We start from the raw sequence: 26,884 nt of genomic DNA, 5'->3' as shown, positions 1-26,884 counted from the left end.
TGATAGCAATATATAGAATATTGGAAGGAATGGAAAAGTTGGACAGAGAAGACCTCTTGATACCAGATACGAGAGACATAAGAGGACATAGAAGGAAATTGAAAAGGAGTGTTTGCAGAAGAGACATCAAAAACATAGCTTCCCACACAGAAGTATAACAGTGTGGAATGAACTTAAGGATGAGACTGTGTGTGCAAATAAAATTAATAAATTTAAAGAAAATCTAGATAAAAGTCAATATGGAAATGGGACAGCACAAGCCTAGTGTGGCTCTTGTCCTGTATTTCACAACTAGGTAAATATAACTAGGTAAACACACACACTACATGCCTCCCTGATATACAAGATCACCGCAGTATCATTGTGGTGGGCGTTACACTCACATGCTATGCCCTTCATCTGTCTCTGTGGGCTCAGCTGCTGCTGCCTGCCAAGTTTGTAGTGCCTGCAGGTGTTGCATATGCTGCTGCTGTTGATGTTGCTGCTCCTACTGCATTTGCACACTCATACACAGTAGAGGTTTGTCTGCTGTGTTGTGCATGTGTGATGTGTGAGTGCAGGGGAAATCAAGTGTAAATTGGGAAGTGGTTGAAAGGGTGAAATAGGAGAGTAGTGAAAGGTAAACATTGGCAGTGATATCAACAGGGAAGATGGTGGCTGGCACAGCAAATGTTTTCAAAGGATTCAAAGATGAGGACCTCACTGTAGCTCATACAAATAAATGAATGTGGAAAATTAAAGAAGAAATACGTAACTTGGTAGTGATAATAAAGATGTGGAAGGAAGAGAAAGAAAAGGGTGGTGACAGTGTAAAAAGATATCCAGTGGTATAGTAGAGATGAAGAAGAGGGAGATGGAAAGAGAAAAAGAAAACAAAGAACTGAGAGAAGACGTGTTAAAAATAGTGTATTTAAACAAGAAGTACTATGAAGAAATCAAGAAACTCAAGAAAAGAATGAGGAGTTAAAGAAAGCTTTACAAGAGATTAAGATTGGAAAAGTAAAAAAATTAGTGACAGGAAGTCAGAAGCTGGAAAGAAAAGAGAGAACAACAACAGAAGGTGGATATGGTGGAGATAATAGAGAAGCAGTAACAGGAACACAATAAGAACATGGAAAAGCAAGTGATTAGAATAATAAAGAAAAAAAGTAATCTTGTGAGAGACAGTATAGAGAAAGATGTGTGTGGTGGTATTAGGGGTCAAGAAGAACCTACCCATGAAAAAAAAGCTAGAGAGATAGAAGAGGTGAAAAGGGCTAAGGAAATTATAACAGAAGTGTTGGGGGAAGGAGAGGAGATAGTTGAACAAATTGAAGAGGTTTATAGGATGAAAATGGAATAAAATCAGTGAAAATAAGATTCATGTCACAAACAGCAGCAGCAGATTTGTTACAAGGAACAGGAAAATTGGCAAAAGTAGAAGGAATGAAGGGAATATGGATTAAAAAAAGAGACATGAACAAAGAAGAGAGAAGTAAACTGAAGAGCTGAGAGTAGAGAGACAGTAAAAAATGAGGAGAGAACACAGGAACAAGCAAGGAGATTCAGTTGGAAAGTTGTGGACATGAAAGTGAGGAAATGGTGACACAAAGATGCCATGGAAGATCACTAAGTGAAATCTTAAAAATTATGTATACAAATATAGATGGTTTGTTGTTGAGCCTATTGAACTTAAAGACTACCTAAAGAACAATAAACCAGACATGGTATATTTAATGGAGACCAAACTCAAAGAGGAAATAAAGATGAGATTTGCAAAAGAGAGAGACAAAAAAGGAAATGGAGGAGGTAGAGTGATGATATTGGTAAAAGAGGATATTGTTGTTGAAGAAGTAGAATATGGTGATGGAATGGCAGAAACTTTGAATGTTGTGATTAAGATCAAAGGAAGTGAAAAAAGGAAAGTTATTGTGATGTACATACCACCAAAAACTAATGCATGGGAGACCAATAGATATAAATCTATGCAACTAGAAACAAGAAATAGCATAGAGGAAATGCTAAGGAAAAGTAACATAGTGTTCTTAATAGGTAACTTCAACACTAAAGGAGTTAGCTGGGAGGAGATGGAAGTGAAAGAAAATGTCAGGTCATGAAGCGAAGCACTTATACATACCATGATGGTGAATACAATAATATAGTGAATGAACTTACAAGATGCAGATGAAAATAGGAACCATCACAGTTGGACTTAGTGTTTATGAAAACCCCAGAAAGTAGACCAAGTATACATTGGCTGAGTCCACTGGGAAGAAGCGATTATGTGACAATATAAATAGTACTACAGGAGGAAACTGTGTTGCACAGGAATGAACAATTTAGAAGTGTGAGACAGAATTATGCAAAGGCAAACTTTGAAGAGCTTAATAAATTTTATGGAAAAATTCACTGGAAAGAACTATTTGAAGGTAAAGTAGTGCAAGAAAATTTGACAGATTTTTGAGCAAGTTTAGAGAGGGGGTGCAGCAGTTTGTACCAAGTTTTAAAGTAAGAATTTGGAAGCATGAATGGTATAATGCCAGGTGTGTAGAAGCAAAAAAGAAAAAGGATAGGGCATGGAAGAAAATGATGAGAAAACTGAACAGAAATACTAGGGAAGATTACAGAAAGGTGAGGAATAAATATGATAAAATAAGAAGAGGAGAAGAAAGAAATTTTGAAAGTGAAATAGTAAGTAAATGCAAAGAAGAGCCTAAACTCTTCAACAGATATGCAAATTGAAAAATGAAACTTAGGGATGAGGAGGCAGTAAGCACCTGCTGAAATGATAATTACTCCTAGTGAGGTTTAACCTCTTCGGTACAGCAAATCAAAACACATGCCACACGTCATATATAGTATTTCCACGCACACAGCAAACTTTAAGAACTCCACCAATGACAGTCACAAAACTAAACATAATCATAACATACCATGTATCAGAATATCCAGAATGATTCCATTGTGCCTTACACACCAATATTTAGTCTAAAATGAATTGCAGTTTATATTTTACTCATTAGTCTTCATCAGAGGGTGGTGGCAATGGATGGTTGTAGTCTTTCTCCTCTGACTGATAATGTAGAAGTGTTGAATGACTTGAGTCATACATGTTTTTGGCAACTGGTGGCGGTGATGATGATAGTGGTGAGAGTGATGGTGACAGATGGGGTGTGGGAGATGGAGGAGGGGGTGAATGTGAAGGGGAAGGTGGTGGTGGTGAGGGTGATGGTGGGAGATGAAGGGATGCGGGAGATGGAGGAGGGGGTGAATGTGAAGGGAAAGGTGGTGGTTGTGAGGATGAGTGGTGAGAGGAAGGAATGATGGGTGATGGTGGGAGAGAGGAAGGCTGAGAAACAAAATTAACAGTGAGAGGTGAAGATGAGCAGGGGGGAGGAGTGGCAGGAAGGTGAGGAAGGTCGATGATGTAGAGAGGAAGGCCTTTGCCTGAATGATTCAGGGCTTGTTCCTTCCTCTCCTCCACCCTCTGACTACTTCATGCTACCTATTGAAATTCTTCACAATGATGTTTTCCATGCCCTCGCTGGCCTAAACCCTCGGAAGGCTTATGGACCTGATGGGGTCCCTCCTATTGTTCTCCGAAACTGTGCCTCCATGCTTGCACCTTGCCTAGTTCAGCTCTGTCAGTCAACATCTATCTTTCCTTCTTGCTGGAAGTTTGCCTACATACAGCCTGTTCCTAAAAAGGGTGACCATTCTAATCCCTCAAACTACCGTCCTATTGCTTTAATTTCCTGCCAATGCAAAGTTTTTGGATCTATCCCCAACAGAAAGATTCTTAGACATCTATCACTTCATAACCTTCTATCTGATCACCAGTATGGGTTCCGTCAAGGCCGCTCTATTGGTGATCTTCTGGCTTTCCTTACTGAGTCTTGGTCACCCTCTTTTGGAGATTTTGGTGAAACTTGCTGTTGCCTTGGATATATCAAAAGCTTTTGATAGAGTCTGGCACAAAGCTTCGATTTCCAAACCACTCTCCATGAACTTGTTATGGTACTATTTTAGGGTTATTGAAGTTGTCCAGGAGAGAGGAAGATGGAGGTGTTTGATAAGGTGTCCCATAAAAAACTGGTGGAAACTGGAAAATATCAGAGGATTAAAAGGAACATTATTGAAATGGATAACTGATTTTCTGATGGACAAAGAAATTAGAACAGTGATCAGAAACAGAAAATCCTCTTGGAGAAAGGTAATTAGTGGAATTCCGCAGGGATCTCTCTTGGCGCCAGTAATGTTTGCAATCTATGTGAATGACATGATGGAAAGAGTGAGTAGTTACATGAGTCTGTTTGCAGATGATACAAAGGTAATGAGAAAGGTGGAGAGGAAAAAGGATTGTGGTACTTTGTAAAATCTGAATGTAATCTGGGAGTGGAGTCAAAGATGGGAAATAGAATTTAAGACAAAAAAATGTGGAATACTAAAGTTTGGAAAAAGTTGTAAAAGATCCGAGTATTGTTACATAGTGAGAAAAGAGTTCATTGGAGTGTGGAGTGAGGAGAAAGACCTTGGGAGTCACCATTACTGACAAGCTGTCACCAGAGAAACATATCACCAGGATAACAAGTGAGACAATTTGCTAAGAAATATAAAAACTGCTTTTAATTTAATTATCTGGATGAAGATATGATGAGGAAATTGAATGTGACTACAGTAAGACTGTGTTTGAAATCTGCTGCAGTGTTATGGTGTACAAGTACTAAGAGAGACAAGAGGAAATTGGAATGAATAAAGAAAGGTGCAGCAGAAATGCTGCCAAACCTATATAATATGTCATATGAGGAAAGATTGAAGAAATTAAATTTCCTCACTTAGGAAGAGAGAAGAGAGAGAGGAGATCTGATTACTATGTACAAGATCATATCAGGCATTGTGAAATTATACCATGGGGATCTGTTGTTGTGAGATTACAGAAGTGCAAGAGGATGTGACCTGAAGGTGAAGAAGGGTGTGTGCAGAAGTGATACAAAAAAGAACAGCTTTCCTCAACGAATTGTCAGAGTTTGGAATGAGTTGGAAAGAGATGCAGTACATGCTAGGACAATACATGGCTTTAAAAAGAGATTGGATAATATTGGGATGGTACAGCATGAGCATAGACTCCTCCTCCCATAAACCACAACTAGGTAAATACAACTAGTTATATATATATATATATATATATATATATATATATATATATATATATATATATATATATATATATATATATATATATATATATATATATATATATATATATATATATATATATATATATATATATATATACACACACACACACACACACACACACACACACACACACACACACACACACACACACACACACACACACACACACATACATGGAAAGCAGTAAACAATTAGCTGACAAAGTACATAATGTTATTTTAAGGTCATTAGCAGGAGGTTAAGTCCAAAGGGACTGAAGAGAGCTGATATTGTGTCAATGGGCACCTTCAACTTCACTACTATATTCCCTGTTTTCACTGGATGATCTTGTAATTTTCATAGGTAGTGTGAGCAAGCCTCAGAAGCCACACATATTAATGGGAATTTACCAGTATTGTATAGGCTGTCATACATTGTTGTTTATGATGTCATTTATTGATTTTGTAATATACAGTAAACCCTTGTTATATTGGACCTCATTATATTAGATTTTGCATTTATTGGATGCATATAGCTTATGGACCATCTATCTGATTTGTTGGATAAATGCTGGTAAATGAGGTGGAATGTCCAGTCAGCAGTAGCAGTGGCAAGGGAATGAGTTAGGTTGGGAGGGAGGGAGGGAGGGTGTGGATGATGGTAGTGGTGGTGGTGGTGGTGATCACACACAACATACACCAGGTTTGCACTGTCTGTCATAATTATGGTATTTCTGTCATAATTTGTTGTTTACCTGCCATCTGCCATACATTGTCTACCATACACCATATTTTTATTTATTTTTTTAAATCTGGTAATTGTATGGTATTTTCATACCTATGGATAATCAGGCCAGGAAAGGAAGTTCCTAAGTGGTGATTCATGGGTCCGGCCAGGTCAAGAATAGGGTGAGGATGGGTCTGGGAATGAAAATTAAATCATTGCCATATATATGTAGGTAACATAATTTTTGCCTAAGTATAGTGTTTTAACTGTTTTCATGAGAAAGAAATTGTGGTAAATAAAGAATTTTATTAATAGCCACAATTATCTCATCCTTTTTTAATATTTATTACTGTTAGTTTACTGTATGGATTGGAATTATTCACATTGCTGCTTTTATCAGATCTTTGCCTTCCTCACAATTAGTCCAATGTAATAAGGGTTTATTGTATTTACATTGTTTTTTTCCTACACATCATCTAGTTCTGTTTATATAGAAGTTATTTGTTGTTTATTTGAAAGAGAATTACAACAATATTTCAGCATGATATAAAAAAAGATACTGTGTATCAGCAGGTGTGCAAATAGCTTTATGTAAAGAAAATTGTTTCTACTTTACAAAAAAATGCACATAATTATTTCATATATAGGTGCATCTTCCTGCTGCCAGATGCAAGAATATTATAACACAGCCAGGCCTGCATGCCCTCCACCTCCAAGATGTTTTTGTTGTAATCTGTTTTTATATTAGCAATGTAATCAGCACATCAGGGATGGTAGAAAAATTGTTGATGAATATCCATGGATGGCCAATATTAAAGGATGGACTGCCTTCCCAAGAAAAAGTGATAGGGCCAAGTGACAACTTTGGTGGCCTGGGACCTGCATGTATGACTGCTGCCAGAATGAGCTCAACTTATCTTATGGTTATAGTTGTGGTTCATATACATAAGCTTATCTGTTCACTTGAACTATATATATATATACTTATAGTTCCAAGAATTAACTTGAAAGATACCTATGGTAAGCTTAGTATTGTTATTTTTTTTTATAACAAAGGCTAAAAAACAAGAGAAAATCATCTATTATTCTGGTGCACTATGACTAGATTTATCATTAGGTTGTAAATGTAAACTGGAATTCTGCTTACAATTTAGTTTAATAAAATATATCTTAAATTTATTATAAGCAAGATAAATTAGTCAGACCTCATATAATATGCAAAAAAATGTTCACTCTTTCACATATTTGTTGTCAAAATCTGGAAATCTTCAGTCAGCAATAGTGAAGTTGGAGAAGTTAAGGAAGTCCATTCATAAAGGAGGATGCAGGGAGAACCCTATGAATTATAGAATGGTTTCACTAACAAACATTGAAGTGAGAGGATTGTGAAAGACAGTATCTGGATGCAGTATCAAGAGGAAAATAATATATTGACATACAAGAAATTTAGATTTCGAGGAGAAAGATTGTGCATGCAAATCTGATATGCTTCCATATTGCAGAAAAGAGATGGTTGGCCTGACTTTAATTACATGGACTTGTTTAGTGCCCATGAAAAAAAAAATTCCCTAGTGGCCAGACGATGATTACAAATCCTATCACTGGATTAAAAAAAATACAAATATTGACACTTTTATAGATCTTTAATTGATAATGGAAATAATCCGAATAATAATAAAAAGAAAGGAATTCAGAAATACAAAATAAATGGTAGCGTACTCTTCAGTTACGTAAAACTACGATGGAGATATTTTCGCGACTACTGAGTTGCGGGGGAGACCAGAGAATAAATAAATAAATAACAAATATACCCAAAAAGTATGTATAGACCTGAGGACAGTCTCACACGGTGATCTCGAACCAGGTGGTTACACTAGTCACGTGGAGAGAACCAACAAAAAAGAACGAAAAAAATGCGAATATCTATCCACTCAGAACAATAATTTATCAACAGGAATATCTGAGGAGAATCCGAGAGAATCTCGCTTTAGTAAAATTATTGTTAAATAAACACTTACTTAATATTACAGGAATGGAGGAGGAGATTATCAGACTGCATGCTCACCTGAGGAGAATCCGAGAGAGTCTGGCTTTGCTTGTGAGGAAATCGGTGGGAAACTAAGGATAAAGGTTTCCAATGGGGAAATTTATTAAGAGTTATAATTTTGTTTTTAGTGGGGGGGGCGACTAGGTTGTGAGTTCAGGGATGAAAAATATGAATAATTAAGTTACTGTTTACTTTATAGTTGTTACTTTAAGAAGTTTAATTCAATGGACTTTTGAAATCAATTGGGGAATTAGTCAAAGTCTGGTATCTCTTCCTGGCTTGCGTAGCAACAGGGGTAAGAGGACGGCGAAGCAAAGAAGACTTATCAGATTCGTCAACCTCATTGGCGCGGCGTAATTATCTGGGATTTGTTTGAGCTGGCTTAAGACCTTACCATTATAGAATTAATTTTATCGTATTAAGGGCTCCCCATTCTCTGGGATTGGGTGAAAAATTCGCCTCTATAACCTGGCCAAGCAAGAGAAATTACGTTTATTCACGGGGTAAATTTGTTATAGAAGTGGTCAACACAGTGACGCTGAGAGGGGGGGGGGGAAAAAGCAAGGACAAAAGGACACTGAGGAGAGGAGGGGAAGGGGGGGGTTAGTCACATGGTACTGAGACTCTGGTCATCCCCGCACATTACATGGGCCTTAGCCTAAAAAAAAAAGTAGAAATATACATAATTATTTTTCCAGCACTACACTTGAAGAAAGCTTATGATAAGTTCCCTATTATGGAAGATGGAAAAGATTGGAAAGAGTGAGGAGGGGACTTCTGAAGTGGCCTTTTGAAAGAAAGAAAAATGAGGACAATATTAAAAATCAAAAGTTACTCTGGAGGAAGGTCATCTGTGGAATACCTCAGGAGTCATTGTTGGCCCCAATCATGTTTGCAGTGTGTATCACTTACATGATGGGGAAGTTAACAGTCATATGAGTTTATGTGCTGATGACTCCAAGCTGTTAGGGAGAGCATTGCAACATGACCTGGATAGGATATGGGAGTGGAGTTGCAGATAGGAAATAAAATTCAACACCAAGAAGTGCAGTGTGACGAAATTTGAGGAGAGCAAAAAACAGAGTAATGAACTATTATAAGATTGGGGGTGAGAGTTTTGGGAAAAGAATAACAGAGAAATGTATAATAATAATATTAACACAAATTGTTTCCATAGAAATCTAAGTCATGTAGGATTAAAGGATAAACACATAATTTACTAAGAAACATAAGAGTGCTATTATTGGATGAGACAGTCAAAAAGTTGAGTATTAGTATAATTGGTCCAAGATTGGAATATGCACCATTGCAGTGGTTGTCAACTACAAAGGAAAATGTAAGAAAATGGAGAGAATACAAAGAACGGTAACAAAAATGGCCTGATCTGATCAATGATGAGAGACTTATCAAAAATGGGTATACAACCAGTAAAATGCTTTGGAAGGTGATTGATGAGCGAAGCTGTCAGTAATGCATCAGTGGAAGGGGTATTTCAATAAGTGAGAGAGAGAGAGAGAGAGAGAGAGAGAGAGAGAGAGAGAGAGAGAGAGAGAGAGAGAGAGAGAGAGAGAGTTAATTTCAGGCATTCCACACATCATGCACTTGGATAATATTCATATCACTCTATTTGAAAACTTTGCAAGAGTCCAGTGGTTGTGCTATATACTGTTGGATAGGAGATTTCATTCTGTGTTCAGTGGTATGTGTCTGCTCTTGTTGAGAAAAAAAATTGGTGATAATTGCAGAAAACTGACAGTCAGTTTATAAAAATTTTTATGTATTTCGCACATGCACAATAGTGGTGCAAATTTGACATGCTTTTTCATTATACAGTAAAATCCCTCTTATCTGGCATCAACGGGACCGCCGACATGCCGGATACTTGAATAAAAGTGAAATTATGTCCACAATCACCACCCTACACTCACGCATCTTACCATAACAAAGATCAGCTGATCTTAATCAGCAGCTGATCTGATCAGCTGCTTAAGTGTAAACACAACATGCTTCCTCTTTTCTACAACTTTAGGCATGATGAAGGCGTCAGGCGATAAACAGTGCACACGCGGGACTGAGTCACTGAGTAAACACAGTGCAGTGGGCTGCGGGTGGCGTGAAGCAGTGCGCTCTGGTGGCGAGGGGACAAAGTATGCCTCGCGTGGGAATTTTAATCAATTTTATGAGTACACATTGATTTTTTATTGATTTTAAGGCTCGGGGAAAAATGTGCCGGATACTTGAAGCTGCTGGATACTCGAATGCTGAATGAGAGGGATTTTACTGTTACTTGCAATAATCTTATTACCTACAAAATATGAGCTTTATCAGTTCATTACTTGAAAAGTTGGCAGCAATTTCAGGCACTGTGCACATTGTGCACTTGTCAAATATTCAAATCACCCTAGCTCAAAACTTTGTGAGAACCTAATGGTTGTGCTATATACTGTTGGATAGGAAATTTCTTTCTGTGTTCAGTGGTATACATCCACTCTTATTGAAACAGAAGGAAGTTGGTGAAAATTGCAGAAAACTGATGGTCACTTTACAAAAGTTTTATAATGTATTTTGTGCATGTGCAGTAGTATTGCAAATATGACATGTTTTTTCATTATAACTTGTATTACTCTTATTAGCAACACAATTTGAGCTTGATCAGTTACTTAGTTAAAAAGTCAGAATTTTGACTGTGCATGTGCAGTGCTACTTGAAATTTGACACAAGGAATGTTATTAAAATTCTAAGAAAATGTCACTTCTTAAGTTTCATTAAAATTGATTGTGAAGTTTTTGAGAAATCTCATTTTTGACACCCTTCCACTTCTTGTAAGTTACCCATTGACTTCACCCAATAAGAGAGATGAAAGCTATATTATATAAAACTGATAGAGTTGTGCTATCATATGGTGCTAATTTTGTTATGATTGTCCACATAATTCTAGAGATATTAGCATTTAAATAGTGTTACAGTCAGGCCAGGCCAGTCCAGGCCGTTCAAAATTAAACAGCAGCCTCCATAGTAAACTTCACTTTGCTTGTAATACTTGGAACAGAGTAGGGAAAGCTGGGATATAATCATGCATACAGAGTGATGAAGGAAATGGAGATATTGAACAGAGAAGATCTAGTGACATGGGACACAAGAAGCACAAAAGGACATGGAAAGAAACTGAAAGGGAACATGTGCAGAAGACATCAAGAAGATGAGTTTTCTACATAGAACAGTGAAAGTCTGGAATGAACTGGAAAGGGAAGTGATTGATGCATGGACACTTCATCCTGTGATTGGGCAGCAGCCATCCGGTATCTCTGAAATGTATATTTGCAGGGCCTAAGCAGTGTGGGGTCTCATGGTAATGGTGTAGATCCCACTATTCTGATATTGTTGTGTGGGTGAAGGTAAGCAATTGTGGTGGCAGTTACACCAAAGCTGGACTTTTTTTTTTTTTTTTTTTTTTTTACTAAAACTAGTTTTGAGAGGAGGGATCTGGGAAAGCTACAGTGTAGGTGTGGAGTTGTATTAACAAAAAATCCAGTTCCAGAAACTCCAGAAAATTTCAAGTTAATAATTCTGACTCCAGCTTAACTCTAGCTTTGATTTGGCCCCATCCCCTTTTCTGCAGTACAGTAAGGGATATGTTGTATAATTCTATCAATATTCTGCAGAAACACCCCATATCAATAGTGCTCACAAAAATAAATTTCTCCCTCAAATTTGTGAGAAATTCCCGTAAAGAGCAAAATGTATGTCATTAATGCTTTTAGAAGTTTAGCAGATTCAAATGTTTGCACCTGAATTCTGCATTGTCCACATATATGTTGCTCCTTCTGTATTCATGGATTTGCCAGGTGATCATTCCCAAAACCATACACAGTCAGATTTTTTGCCTTTTGATTTTGTAGGTAAAATCATCACTGTTCATCATGGAATTACTACCCATGGCTCTAACACCTACATCTACTAAACTCTCCACTTTCTTATTGGAAATGACTTCTTGCTCTTGTAAGGCCTTTTTTCCATAATTAGTGAACACAGCTGCAGAACTAGTGACTTGTTGTGACTGTAGCTAGGGAATGATGCCTTGCACTTCTCAGTTTTTCTCTAATAATGGTCTACTGGCTCACTGCCACACTTGTCATTGTTGTCCTGCCTAAAACAGGTAAACATTTTATGGGCTTATTTTGGTTCTGCCTGTTGTAGTACCCACAAGAAACTACAAGCTTGTCTTTTTTTTTTTCCTTTCTCTCCTAATGGCTCTAATCCTCATGGCTTCTGTGACTGATCAGAGGGCATATAGTTGGTGGTGGTGTACTGCTTGAAGGACTTGTACATTCAAAAAGGACTTCATTTGGTTCAGTAACTGTGAATTGGTTGTATGCTCTTCTTTACATTATGTTTAGGCTGTTAGATTGAAAATTGGATTCCTTACAAAACAAGATGATGTTAGTAGAACATATTATGTAATAACAAAGAGACTTGTAGGTGAAAATTCACTAATTTTTTGTAAATTCCCATCACAAAAAATATGGCAGCAGTGGGCATTATTCTTGTCCTTAGCAGCCATGTGCATCACACAGCACCCAGACACAGTATTTGTTTACCTGTAGCAGTTTGGTTCAAGTGAAAGGGAATGGACTGATAATGAATAAGGGAAGATATGAAGACCATAGGAGAAAGGTGGCTAAGTTATAAAAACATTATAGGAAATGAAGATGGGATTATTGATGAACCCCTTTTTGACAACAGTAACATTGAAACAACAAAAAATAATACACAGTTTTTGAAAGAAAAGAGAGAAAAGTACAAGAAAATTAATTGATGTATGAGAGAAATAAGAGAGCTGATCAGACCACAGTAAGAAACCATAAATAAGACCATATCAGGTAAGTGCCATTGTAAAGGATAAACCTCCCATCCTTCAACCAGAACCAGAACCAGAACAGAATCAGCAGCCTTAATATCATGTCCTCAGAGCAAGGTGCAGGGGAGGTTCTGTAGGGAGGAAGGGAATGAAACTGAAGACCCTGAGCCTGCAGGAGGGTTTCCATGGATTTTTAACGATATTTCAAGTTCACATTAATTAGAATTTTGATAAGGTGAATCCTTTTTATGCTAACTTATGGAGGATTTATTTTACTTTATTACCTTTTCTTTAAGCCTGTCATTCTGTCTGCTTTTTTGTCTATGTCTTCATCTCTCTCTCTCTCTCTCTCTCTCTCTCTCTCTCTCTCTCTCTCTCTCTCTCTCTCTCTCTCTCTCTCTCTCTCTCTCTCTCTCTCTCTCTCTCTCTCTCTCTCTCTCTCTCTCTCTCTCTCTCTCTCTCTCATATTGTAGACTTACAGAGGTACATGAGACTTACCGTAGGTTAGTTGAAATGTGCTTCGGATTTTGCGAGGCACATCACGTCTGCTAGATGGTAGAGTTCACATGAGATACACTACACTTCGCCACACAGTCAGTCTTTAAAGATACAACTACCCACATGAAATATTATCTCCCAACCCTTCCAGTCAGTGAATTTTTGTTGTGTAAACCAAGAATTATCAATTAACAAAGGGAGGGAGTGGAGGGCATGTGAACTCTACCATCTAGCAGACGTGATGTGCTTCGCAAAATCTGAAGCATATTTCAACTAACCTACAGTAGGTCTCATGTACTTCTGTAATTTTACTTCGGCAAATCACTTGTCTGCTAGATGGTGCCGTTCACATGAGATTTTAAAGTCATGTGGGTGTTGTATGTAAAGGGTTCTGTCAAAATTCACATTTTGTAAATAGGTGTAAATAAAAGTTCCTATTACAAAAACCCAATTTCATTTATGAAAATAGAACATGATTTTTACTGCTGATAACATTTCAAACCTTACATTATACTGAGCCTAGCACTGCTTCTTGAAAAGGGTCTATTTCCCCTTGTATATCCTTATTATAATATTTAGCAAATGTGGCTTCCTGCGTCCAACCAGCTTTTGCCATGATGGTGGCAATAGGCACATCCAGTGCCTTGGCCTTAGACACTGACACAGGTCTAATACTACCTGCTGTGTACCTCTTGGTATCAATCCCACACTTACATAACATGGTCTTAAGCCACCTTGCCACCGTGTCCTTAGAAACACTCCTATGAGGTTTTATATAACTTATGAGTAGTCTCCCATCTGCATTTCCAGATTCTGTCCTTAGCCTCTCAGTTCTTTCTATATATTCTTTCATAGTCTTAACTACACACAATCTGTAATCCTGAGGATAAGCTTTAAATACAATAGTACGAACATTAAATTTTGGCCTGCATTGCTTGATGTTACCTCCTAACAAAACTGAAACCAAATGCCATATTCACCAATGATAATAAGTGCAAAGTTTGGATCCTGGCTGCTTGTGTCATTGCCATCAGCATCACCATTTTTAGCGACAAGTCTTTCAGTGTTAGGCTGTGTAGTGGTTATTAAGTAATATGGAGTGATGTAATTACTTAGTCTTAAAAGAAAACTAGCAAGGTCTAATGTCTAATGGCAGGTGACCTAGATTGTGCTATAAATTGTATGTGGTGTAGTTTTGGTGTAACTTTATAGGTCTATGATTATAAGCTTTCACAATGTACTATCTTATAAAGAACTGCCTTCTTTTCTATATCACAATCTAAAAAAATTGAATCAATTTCAGATTGTTTAAGCAGTTCCAGAAATCACAAATCCAAGATGAGAAAGTCTGATTTCAAAGGCCCCCCAACAACTGTTCTTAGACTGTTGGGAAAAAAGAAGTCATCAAGCTTTTTATCATCTAGAATAAAACACTCTCTAGTTCATAAGGTGGGTTGTTCTCTTGTACATTTAATAGTAAACCCATATTATATTCATGATTTGGTAGAAAATGTTAATCTGTATTAAATTATCTTTATGTTGCATAATGCAGAAGTGGTGAGTGTTGTATACAAACATATTTATGTAGTACTAATTGTGCAGTGTTACAATGTTGAATACAGGTCAGGGTGTATTGCCTAAGTAGAACAACTAAAAAGATAAAGGAAGTGGATGGAAATTTATCGGTACTAATATTAACTGGATGGACCTTTATCGGATCTCCTCTTAACCTATGCCTTTAAGGAATGTAGATTTAAAAGCTTTAGTTTCCTTTCATAAGAAATATTCCTCAGTGTCCTTTTAATATTTCTTTGTACTGATTCCAAAAGACCTGTATCCTTCTTGTAATATTAAGAACTATGAACTTGTTGCTGTGTATTATTGTAAGTGGAAGAATATTTTTGTGGATCCTCTTGGATATGCTGTGCGTGCTGTGGCAAGAATTAATGTGGCCAAGAAGGGGGTAGTGTTTGAGGGATACTTTTGCCTTGCTGTCTTATTTTACCTGGATTTTTGCTGAACAAGATGGTGACACAGGCAGTAGGCACCTGCCAAAATGATAATTACTCCCAGTGAGGTCTCAAGTGCTGGACTGGTTTCATACTGGATCAGGGGGTGCTTTGAATTCTACAGTGACCCAGCTGTGACCTCACTGTGTCTCACAACACAAGGGGGCAGCCATAGCTTGCATTCTAAAGACAATTCTCTTCCTTTGCACAATTTCACATGCGCTTAATACAGGCACATATTTCACTCGAAATAAAAAATTTATTATGGCAACTCCTACAACAGCCTCGGAGTTCCCGTATGGGGAGGCGACCACAAATGTTCTCAGCTTGGATTGGTCTTCTTCTGGTATTGATCCTAAGTGTCTTGATGCCTTCCCCCTACACATTTTTTCTTCATCAATTTCTGCAACATTCACAGCGTTAGATCTAATTTTTAATCTGTGGAACACCACCTCTTCTCTACTAAAGTTTATCATCTTTTCCTCACTGAAACCTAGTAACCCCTTCTCTTTTCCCTCCTACTTTCTCTATCCTCATTTTCAATCCAAAGCTGGATGTTGTGTCTTTGTGTTCAACAACCTAACTTGCTCTTGTGTCCACACTCTTGAATCTTCTTAATTTCCCACCATCTGGCAACAACTACAGAGTCTCTCTCAAACTAAATTTATCTGTGCTGTATACCTCTTACCTCCCCTGACTATAAAATATACATTGACTGCTTAACTTTCAAAGTGGACCACATCCTGACTCATCTCTTTTGTGGAGTTACTTCTTCATCTTTTCCTCCTTTATTTCTCCTTTATCTCAACCTGATGGCACCACTGTCATTCCATCTAACTCCAAAGCTGAACCCTTCACTCAAACCTTTGCTAAAAGCTCTACCTTGGATGATTCAGGGCTTGTTCCTTCCTCTCCTCCATTTTCTAACTACTTCATACTACCCATTTAGATACTTCACAGTGATGTTTTCCATGCCCTTGCTGGTCTTAACCCTTGGAAGGTTTATGGACCTGATAGGGTCCCTCATATTGTTCTCCAAAACTGTCTGTGTTCGTATCTTGCCTAGTTAAACTCTTTTAGTATATGAATATCTCTTTTCTTCTTGCTGGAAGTTTGCCTACATTCAGCCTGTTCCTGCAAAGGGTGACTGCTCCAATCCCTCAAGCTACTGTCCTATTGCATTAACTTTCTGCCACTGTAAACTTTTTTAATCTATTCTCAACAGAAAGATTCTTAAAAATATATAATTTCACAACCTCATATTTGATTGTCAGTATAGTTTCTGTCTACTAGTGATCTGGCTTTCCTTATTGAGTCTTGGTCATGCTTTTTTTATTTATTTTGTGAAACTTTTGCTGTTGCCTTAGATATATCAGAAACTTTTGATAGAGTCAGGCAGAAAGCTTTGATTTCTAGACTACCCTCCCACAGCCTCTATTCTGCTTCTCTCAGTAACTTCATCTCAAGTTTCCTTTCTGACCATTATGTTGCTGCTGTGGTAGATAGTCGCTGTTCTTCTCCTAAGTCTATTAACAATCGTGTTCCTCAGGGTTCTATCCTTTCGTCCTCTCTTTTCCTATTATTCATTATGATCTTCTAAACCAAACTTCTTGTCCTATCCACTCCTATGCTGATGATACCACCCTGCACTTTTCCACATCTTTTCTTAGATGTCCATGCATTCAGGAATTAAACAGCTCAGGCAGGAAAGCCACAGAATGCATGACTTATGATCTCTTAAATTTCTGATTTAGTATTGTTCAATACCTCAGAAACTCAATTCCTTCAGCTATCAGCTTGACAGAACCTTTCAGATAACTATCTTTTTTACACTGAACATCCTCAGTCTGTCCTTTTGTTATAATCTAATCTGAAAACTTCATATCTCATCTCTAACTAAAACAGCTTTTATGAAGTTAGGCATTCTGGGTCATCTCTGCCAGTTTTCTCATCCTACCTGTCTGCTAACTCCATGTAAGGGCTTTACTGTCCATGTGTGGAGTATGCTTTACATGTATGTGGGATTTCCACCTGTACTTCACTTTTAGACAGGATGGAATCAAAAACATTTTGTCTTATCAGCTTTTCTATCTGACTCTTCAGCCTCTCTCTTATTATCAATGTTGAATCTCTTGCTATCTTCTTTTTTTTTTTTTATGTAGGAAGGATACTGGCCAAGGGCAACAAAAATCTACTAAAAAAAATGCCCACTGAAATGCCAGTCCCATATAAGGGTCAAAGCAGTGGTCAAAAATTGGTGGATAAGTGTCTTGAAACCTCCCTCTTGAAGGAATTCAAGTCGTAGGAAGGTGGAAATACAGAAGCAGGCAGGGAGTTCCAGAGTTTACCAGAGAAAGGGATGAATGATTGAGAATACTGGTTAACTCTTGCGTTAGAGAGGTGGACAGAATAGGGGTGAGAGAAAGAAGAAAGTCTTGTGCAGCGAGGCCGCGGAAGGAGGGGACGCATGCAGTTAGCAAGATCAAAAGAGCAGTTAGCATGAAAATAGCGGTAGAAGACAGCTAGATACGCAACATTGCGGCGGTGAGAGAGAGGCTGAAGACAGTCAGTTAGAGGAGAGGAGTTGATGAGACGAAAAGCTTTTGATTCCACCCTGTCTAGAAGAGCAGTATGAGTGGAACCCCCCCAGACATGTGAAGCATACTCCATACGTGGACGGATAAGGCCCTTGTACAGAGTTAGCAGCTGGGGGGGTGAGAAAAACTGGCGGAGACGTCTCAGAACACCTAACTTCATAGAAGCTATTTTAGCTAGAGATGAGATGTGAAGTTTCCAGTTCAGATTATAAGTAAAGGACAGACCGAGGATGTTCAGTGTAGAAGAGGGGGACAGTTGAGTGTCATTGAAGAAGAGGGGATAGTTGTCTGGAAGGTTGTGTCGAGTTGATAGATGGAGGAATTGAGTTTTTGAGGCATTGAACAATACCAAGTTTGCTTTGCCCCAATCAGAAGTTTTAGAAAGATCAGAAGTCAGGCGTTCTGTGGCTTCCCTGCGTGATATGTTTACCTCCTGAAGGGTTGGACGTCTATGAAGAGACATGGAAAAGTGCAGGGTGGTATCATCAGCGTAGGAGTGGATAGGACAAGAAGTTTGGTTTAGAAGATCATTAATGAATAATAAGAAGTAAGAAGAGAGTGGGTGATGGGACAGAACCCTGAGGAACACCACTGTTAATAGATTTAGGAGAAGAACAGTGACCGTCTACCACAGCAGCAATAGAACGGTCAGAAAGGAAACTTGAGATGAAGTTACAGAGAGAAGGATAGAAACTGTAGGAGGGTAGTTTGGAAATCAAAGCTTTGTGCCAGACTCTATCAAAGGCTTTTGATATGTCCAAGGCAACAGCAAAAGTTTCACCAAAATCTCTAAAAGAGGATGACCAAGACTCAGTAAGGAAAGCCAGAAGATCACCAGTAGAGCGGCCTTGACGGAACCCATACTGGCGATCAGATAGAAGGTTGTGAAGTGATAGATGTTTAAGAATCTTCCTGTTGAGGATAGATTAAAAAACTTTAGATAAGCAGGAAATTAAAGCAATAGGACGGTAGTTTGAGGGATTAGAGCGGTCACCCTTTTTAGGAACAGGTTGAATGTAGGCAAACTTCCAGCAAGAAGGAAAGGTAGATGTTGACAGACAGAGCTGAAAGAGTTTGACTAGGCAGGGTGCAAGCATGGAGGCACAGTTTCGGAGAACAATAGGAGGGACCCCATCAGGTCCATAAGCCTTCCGAGGGTTTAGGCCAGCGAGGGCATGAAAAACATCATTGCGAAGAATTTTAATACGTGGCATGAAGTAGTCAGAGGGTGGAGGAGAAGGAGGAACAAGCCTAGAATCGTCCAAGGTAGAGTTTTTAGCAAAGGTTTGAGCAAAGAGTTCAGCTTTAGAAATAGATGTGATAGCAGTGGTGCCATATGGTTGAAGTAGAGGAGGGAAAGAAGAAGAAGCAAAGTTATTGGAGATATTTTTGGCTAGATGCCAGAAATCACGAGGGGAGTTAGATCTTGAAAGGTTTTGACATTTTCTGTTAATGAAGGAGTTTTTGGCTAGTTGGAGAACAGACTTGGCATGATTCCGGGCAGAAATATAAAGTGCATGAGATTCTGGTGATGGAAGGCTTAAGTACCTTTTGTGGGCCACCTCTCTATCATGTATAGCACGAGAACCAAGGTTTAGAAGGTTTAGGACGAGAAAAAGAGTGAGGAATGTACGCCTCCATGCCAGACACTATCACCTCTGTTATGCACTCAGCACACAAAGACGGGTCTCTGACATGGAAGCAGTAGTCATTCCAAGGAAAATCAGCAAAATACCTCCTCAGGTCCCCCCAACTAGCAGAGGCAAAACGCCAGAGGCACCTTCGCTTAGGGGGATCCTGAGGAGGGATTGGAGTGGTAGGACAAGATAAAGATATGAGATTGTGATTGGAGGAGCCCAACGGAGAAGAAAGGGTGACAGCATAAGCAGAAGGATTAGAGGTCAGAAAAAGGTCAAGAATGTTGGGCATATCTCCAAGACGGTCAGGAATACGAGTAGGGTGTTGCACCAATTGCTCTAGGTCATGGAGGATAGCAAAGTTGTAGGCTAGTTCACCAGGATGGTCAGTGAAGGGAGAGGAAAGCCAAAGCTGGTGGTGAACATTGAAGTCTCCAAGAATGGAGATCTCTGCAAAAGGGAAGAGGGTCAGAATGTGCTCCACTTTGGAAGTTAAGTAGTCAAAGAATTTCTTATAGTCAGAGGAGTTAGGAGAGAGGTATACAGCACAGATAAATTTAGTATGAGAGTGACTCTGTAGTCGTAGCCAGATGGTGGAAAACTCGGAAGATTCAAGAGCGTGGGCACGAGAGCAGGTTAAGTCATTGCGCACATACACATGTAAACGCAGCATCCAGCTTTGGATCGAAAATGAGGATAGAGAAAGTAGGAGGGAACAGAAAAGGGGCTACTGTCAGTTGCCTCAGACACCTGAGTTTCAGTGAGGAAAAGAAGATGAGGTTTAGAAGAGGAGAGGTGGTGTTCTACAGATTGAAAATTAGATCTTAGACCGCGAATGTTGCAGAAGTTAATGAAGAAAAAGTTGAGGGGGGGTGTCAAGACAGTTAGGGTCGTCGACAGAAAGGCAGTCCGACCTGGGGACATTTATGGTCCCCTCCCCAGATGGGGACTCCGAGGCTGGTGTAGGAGTCGCCATGATGATTTTAAAATTTTTGGGTGAAGGGTGTGTGTGTTATTAGGTGCTTGTAGTTTTGTGAGGAGGAAGAGAGTTGTCTTTAGAGGGCAGGCTGTGACTGCCTCCTTGTGTTGTGAGACACAAAGGGAAATGTTCAGTGAGGTCACAGCTGGGTTTAATGATAAGTTCACAGCACCCCCCTGAACAGTGCTTTAGACATCACTGGGAGTAATTATCGTTTTGGCAGGTGTCTACTGCCTCCTCCTCTACTGCTCTTTTCACACTAACTGCTCTTTTAATCTTGCTAATTGCATGTCTCCCTTGCTCCCATGACCTTGCTGCCCAAGACTTTCTACTTTCTCTCACCCCTGTTCTCTCCACTTCTCTAATGCAAGAGTTAACCAGTGTTCTCAATCATTCATTCCCTTTTTTGGTAAACTTTTGAATTCCCTGTCTGCTTCTGTTTCCTCCTTCCCATGACTTGAACTCTTTCAAGAGGGAGGTTTCAGATACTCTCCAATTTTTTACTATCGTTTCTGATGTTATTTGGGGACTAGCACCTCAGTGGGCCTTTATTTTTCTGATTTTGTTGCCCTTGGCTGGTGCCCATCCTACGTTAGATAAAAAGAAAAAAAATGTATGGCTGCCTCTTTATATTAGTGTAAGTTTGGTGCCTGCTAGGAAGTGTGTTAAGTCCAGGACTAGGAAGGGTTATAACCTTAGTAAGTGATGTACTGACCACTTGTGGAATTTGCTGAATGTGCACAATATATTTTTGTACAGACATAGTTTTGTGATAAACAGTAACTTTGATAAAAATATGTATTAATTTTGTGCTTATATATTCAGTTATACCATTGCACTTCTATGTAATTTATATTTGCAAGAAAATAATATTACTGAAATAAATAGCCCATGTCATGTGATCAGTGTCAAGAATTAAGTCCACCTACATGTGGGGAGTTCCAATTAAACCTGGAACATGATATGAGTAATGGCTCCTGCAATGATATAAGGAAATGGAATAGAGGTCTGGAATAAAGAAAAAAAATTGTTAAGATATAGTTATTGAGATGTGATATGATGGTGAAAAATAAAAATAAAAATATGGAAAGGTATAATAATTGAAAATAGAAGCAAAGAGGAAAGCTGATAGGTGATATACATATGCTCCACTTCAGAATAAGTTGAAAATTTACTCATAAAATTTATCAGTAGAGCATGTTTTGGGTTTGCAAAAATTTCTTGGTGGCCTCTTTTGCACCATATGGGAAAACTCTTGAATATGCGGATCTGTAAATGTCTAACCTAAGCATAAGGAGTGAGCAGCATAGCTGAAAAGTATAATGGATAACCAAAATTGCTGTATAATTTTATCAGTGAAAGGATGAAACAAAGATAAGGTAGAAAGATTGAAAGACAGTATTTAATTTTAAAAACTCTGAAATGTGTGAAATATTTAATAAAAACTTCCAACAACTATTCAATATAAAAAAAAATAAATAAATCACAAGGAAAAAAAGTATCCTATTTTTCAGCAGAAACTGCACAATTTTTTACTACATAACAAACTTGAAAATTAGCTGTGCATGTTATACAGCAAAGCAATAATTTTTTTTTCTTTCTTCTAGGCAAAATGGTCTAAATTTGCCCTATAAGTGCCCAGTTCTGTTTCTAAATAGCATACTTTAGCAACAGATGTTTGCATTCATGGAAATTTTTGGAATGGTTTCTAAAGTATATTGAAACTTATAAAATTTATCAATATTCCCTATCTTTAATGGTGATTGATGATCTGTTGAACCACACTTTTTACTTTTTTGAGAGAGAGAGAGAGAGAGAGAGAGAGAGAGAGAGAGAGAGAGAGAGAGAGAGAGAGAGAGAGAGAGAGAGAGAGAGAGAGAATAAAGGAAGGGATGTTTAGATTAAATACAGATATCCATTTTTATACTATACTTGTACTACATTTACTTACCTTCTTCCTACCTTCTCCCTCCCTAACACACACACACACACACACACACACACACACTATTTTATTTTTACTATTTTTTTCTTACTGTACACATAGACTACTGTAATCAATTTGGACTCTAGAGATACAGCAGTGTCTTTTGAACTCAGTGGTTGTTTCAATTTTCCTAATTATCATCTGATAGGTTGATAAAATCAGACATAACCATGTGATGTTCAGCTTCCTTTCTTCGTCTGCATAATAATATCATTGAAGGGTGGCTGCCATGGCTGTTGTGTGGTGTGTGTGCATATTTGCCTAGTTATATTTACCTACTTTTATTGTACAGGGTCCGAGCTAAAGCTTATTTGTCCTGTCACCATATCTGCAGTTATGCAGTTTCTCTTTAAATTTGCTCACACTAGCAGCTGTAACCACCTCCTCACTTAAACTATTCCAGAGATCAATGCTTTGGTACGGGAAACTATATTTCTTGATATCAGTGAGATATTTACTCAATCTTTTTTGTATGTCCTCTTGTATATCTTGTTCCGTCATTTATATGCATCTCCAAAACTTGTCTGTCTACCTTTTCCATTCAGTTTATTAATTTGTACATTGTTATTAAGTTTCCCTTTTCTCTCCCTAATCTCATATCTTCCAGTCGCTCTTCATAATTCTTCTCTTTCAATTCTGGCACCATCTTTGTTGCTGTCCTCCGTATTCTTTCCAGTTTCCTTATATTCTTCCTTTGTGGAGACTATACGACTGCAGTGTTCACGGTTGTAATTATTTTTTCATCATACCCATGTCTATGTAGGTAAAAGCCACTCTAGTGTCACCAGGGAAATATATGTGGGATATTTAATCCCACATATGTTTCCCTGGTGACATTATGTACTGTATAATCACCCTCAAATCCTTTTCTTTATTACTTTTCATTATCACATCTTCATTCGTTTTACAGTTCCATGTAGGTCTCCTTGTATTTTCTCCCATTTCTAACACATGACATTTCTCAGGATTAAGTTCAAGTTTCTACCTTAGACTCCAAGCATAAATTTTATCTAAATTTCTCTGTAGCTTCTTATAATCCTCCTGGTTCTTTACAGCTCTTAGCAACTTTGCATCATCAGCAAACAAATTAATGTAACTATTTAATCCCTTCTGTGTATCATTTATGGAAATCTGAAACATTCAAATAGTCTTGTATCCAACTTAATATTTTGCCATTTAAACCTCCTACATTTTCCAATTTCCACAGTAGGCTCATGTGAGCAACCCTGTCGAATGCTATTTTTATATCCAGATATACAGCATCCATCCAACCATCTCTCTCTCTCTTGCACCACATCTATCACTCTTGTATAGAAGCTCAGCAGATTTGTAACATGTGATTTCTTTTGTCAAATCCAAATTGTTTATCTGTAATTACCTTATTTTCTTCCAAATATTGTATCCATTTGCTTTTTCAGAGTTTACTTGTGATGCTAGTTAATGATACTGGTCTGCAGTTCTGTGGCTCCATTTTATCACCTTTATGGATAGGTATTATATTGGCTCTTTTTCCATTCTTTAGACATTCTTCCTTCGTTTAACGAACTATTTATCACATTCTAGATTGGCTCCAGCAGTTGGCATCTACATTCTTTCAGTACCCACCTTCACCATCTGGTCCCATTGCTTTTTCTGACTTCTAAGTCAGTCAGCAGCTTGTAGATTTCATACTTTTTCACCTTATTTTCATGTAACCCCTCATTTGACACTCCACCTGTAGGAGTTATAAAATCTGCTTCCCTTTTAAATATGGATTTAAAACTCTTGTTCATAATTTTGTTCATCTTCTTGTCATCTTCATATGCCCTTCTGCCTCTTTTTAACTTAATACTGTCTCTATGTTTCATTTTACCATTTACTTATCTATAGACAAGCTTTGAATTTTCTGTACATTTGTTCACAATATTTTTTCAAAGTTCTTTTCTTCTTCTCTTATCTTAAGATATTTATTTCTGGCTTGTTTATATTAATTGTTTCCTTCATTCCACTGCTTCTTCATCATCTTCCATGCCTTGTCCTTGTCCTTTTTAGCCTTTGCACATCTGGCTTTGTACCAACTATGCCTGCTCTTTTTTACTTTGTGCATTGGTACAAGTTTAAACACTCCCTCATTGTACTTATCTAATAGTGCTTCATATTTTGTCTGTACATCCTTGTCTTTCAACAAGTTATCCCACTGTATACTTCCATAAATTTTTGAAGTTCTTCAAAATTTTGCATAGTTTAGTGTGCCATTTCTGTAGTCTTCTTTCCAATCTTCTTTCTCAGCTGTGACCCCACTGAACATTTCCCATTGTGTCTCACAACACAGGGAAGCAGTCACAGCCTGCCTTCTAAAGACAATTCTCTTTCTTCACACAAAACTACAAACACCTAATTACACACACACCCTTCACTCACAATTGAAAATTATCATGGCGACTCCTTGGAGTCCCCATATGGGGAGGAGACCACAAATGTCCCCAGGATGGACTGCTTTTCTGGTACTGACCCCAAGTGTCTTGACACCCAACTCAACTTTTTCTTCACTAACTTCTGCAACATTCTCGACCTTAGATCTAATTTTCAATTTGTAGAACACCACCTCTCCTCTACTAAACCTATTCTTTTCCTCACTGAAACACAGGTGTTTAAGGCAACTGACAGTAGCCCATTTCTGTTTCCTTCTACTTTTCCTATCCTCATTTTCAATCCAAAGCTGGATGTTGTGTTTATGTGCACAATGACTTAACCTGCTCTTGTTCCTACGCTCTTGAATCTTCTGAGTTTTCCACCATCTGGCTACGACTACAGAGCCACTCTCAAACAAAAATTTATCTGTGCTGTATGCCTCTCATCTAGCTCCTCTGACTATAAGAAATTCTTTGACTACTTAACTTCCAAAGTGGAGCACATTCTGACTCTATTCCTTTTTGTGGAACTCTCCATTCCTGGAGACTTCAATGTTTACCACCAGCTTTGGCTTTCCTCTCTCTCCACTGACCATCCTGATGAACTAGCCTTTAACTTTGCTATCCTTCATGGCCTAGAGCAATTGGTGCAACACCCTACTCATATTCCTGACTGTCTTGGAAATAAGCCCAACATTCTTGACCTTTTACTAACCTCTAATTTTTATTTATTTATTTTTTTATTATGTTGTTACTCTCTCTTCTTTGTTGGGCTCCTCCAATCACAATTTCATATCTGTATCTTCTACCGCTCCAGTCCCTCCTCAGGATCCTCCCCTAAGTGGAGGTGCCTCTAGTGTTTTGCCTTGGCTAGTTGGCGGGACCTGAGGAAGTATCGTGCTGATTTTCCTTGGAATGACTACTGCTTCTGTGTCAGAGACCCATATCTGTGTGCTGAGCGAATAACAGAGGTGATAGTGTCTGGCATGGAGACATACATTCCTCACTCTTTTTTTTCTCGACCTAAACCTTCCAATCCTTGTTTTAAGTCAGCTTGTTTTAGTGCTATACACGATAGAGAGGTGGCCCACAAAAGATACTTGAGCCTTCCATCATCAGAATCTCATGCATTATATATTTCTGCCTGGAAGCATGCCAAGTCTGATCTCCAATTAGCCAAAAACTCCTTCATTAATAGAAAGTGTCAAAATCTTTCAAGATCTAACTCTCCTCATGACTTCTGGTACCTAACCAAAAACATCTTTCTCTCCTTTCAACCAGATGGCACCACTGCTTTCACATTTATCTCTAAAGCTCTACCTTGGATGATTCAAGATTATTGCATTAATTTCCTGCCTATGTAAAGTTTTTGAATCTATCCTCAAGAGGAAGATTCTTAAACATCTATCACTTCACAACCTTCTATCTGATTGCCAATATGGGTTTCGTCAAGACCACTCTACTGGTGATCTTCTGGCTTTCCTTACTGAGTCTTGGTCATCTTTTTTAAGAGATTTTGGTGAAACTTTTGCTGTTGCCTTAAATACATCAAAAGCTTTTGATAGAGTCTGGCACAAAGCTTTTGATTTCTAAACTACCCTCCTATGGCTTCTATCCTTCTCTCAGTAACTTCATCTCAAATTTCCTATCTGACTGTTCTATTGCTGCTGTGGTAGACGGTCACTGTTCTCCTAAATCAATTAACAGTGGTGCTCCTCAGGGTTCTGTCCTGTCACCTACTCTCTTCCTATTATTCATCAATGATCTTTTAAACCAAACTTATTGTCCTATCCACTCTTACGCTGATGATACCACCCTGTACTTTTCCACCTCTTTTTGTAGATGTCTAACCCTCCAGGAAGTAAACAGTTCATGCAGGGAAGCCACAAGATGCCTGATTTCTGATCTCTTTAAAATTTCTGATTGGGGCAGAGCAAACTTGGTATTTTTCAATGCCTCAAAAACTCAATTCCTCCATCCATCAACTCGACACAACCTT

At 38.2% G+C, this 26,884-nt stretch overlaps 1 protein-coding gene across 6 annotated transcripts in view; it reads left to right on the top strand.

The window, feature by feature from the left end:
- LOC135109616 (uncharacterized) overlaps positions 1–26,884 on the top strand; it is a 375,792-nt gene that overhangs the window by 89,594 nt on the left and 259,314 nt on the right. For all 6 annotated transcript variants that reach the window (XM_064021045.1, XM_064021044.1, XM_064021043.1 and 3 more), the window contains exon 6: positions 14,590–14,735. In XM_064021045.1, the coding sequence (XP_063877115.1) occupies positions 14,590–14,735 (146 nt within the window). The remainder of the gene's footprint in view (positions 1–14,589; positions 14,736–26,884) is intronic.

The sequence above is a fragment of the Scylla paramamosain genome, chromosome 19 (assembly GCF_035594125.1).
Source record: "Scylla paramamosain isolate STU-SP2022 chromosome 19, ASM3559412v1, whole genome shotgun sequence".
Lineage (NCBI taxonomy): Eukaryota > Metazoa > Arthropoda > Malacostraca > Decapoda > Portunidae > Scylla > Scylla paramamosain.
Note: the sequence above shows the minus strand (reverse complement) of the source record. Positions and strands in the feature narration are given on the sequence as shown.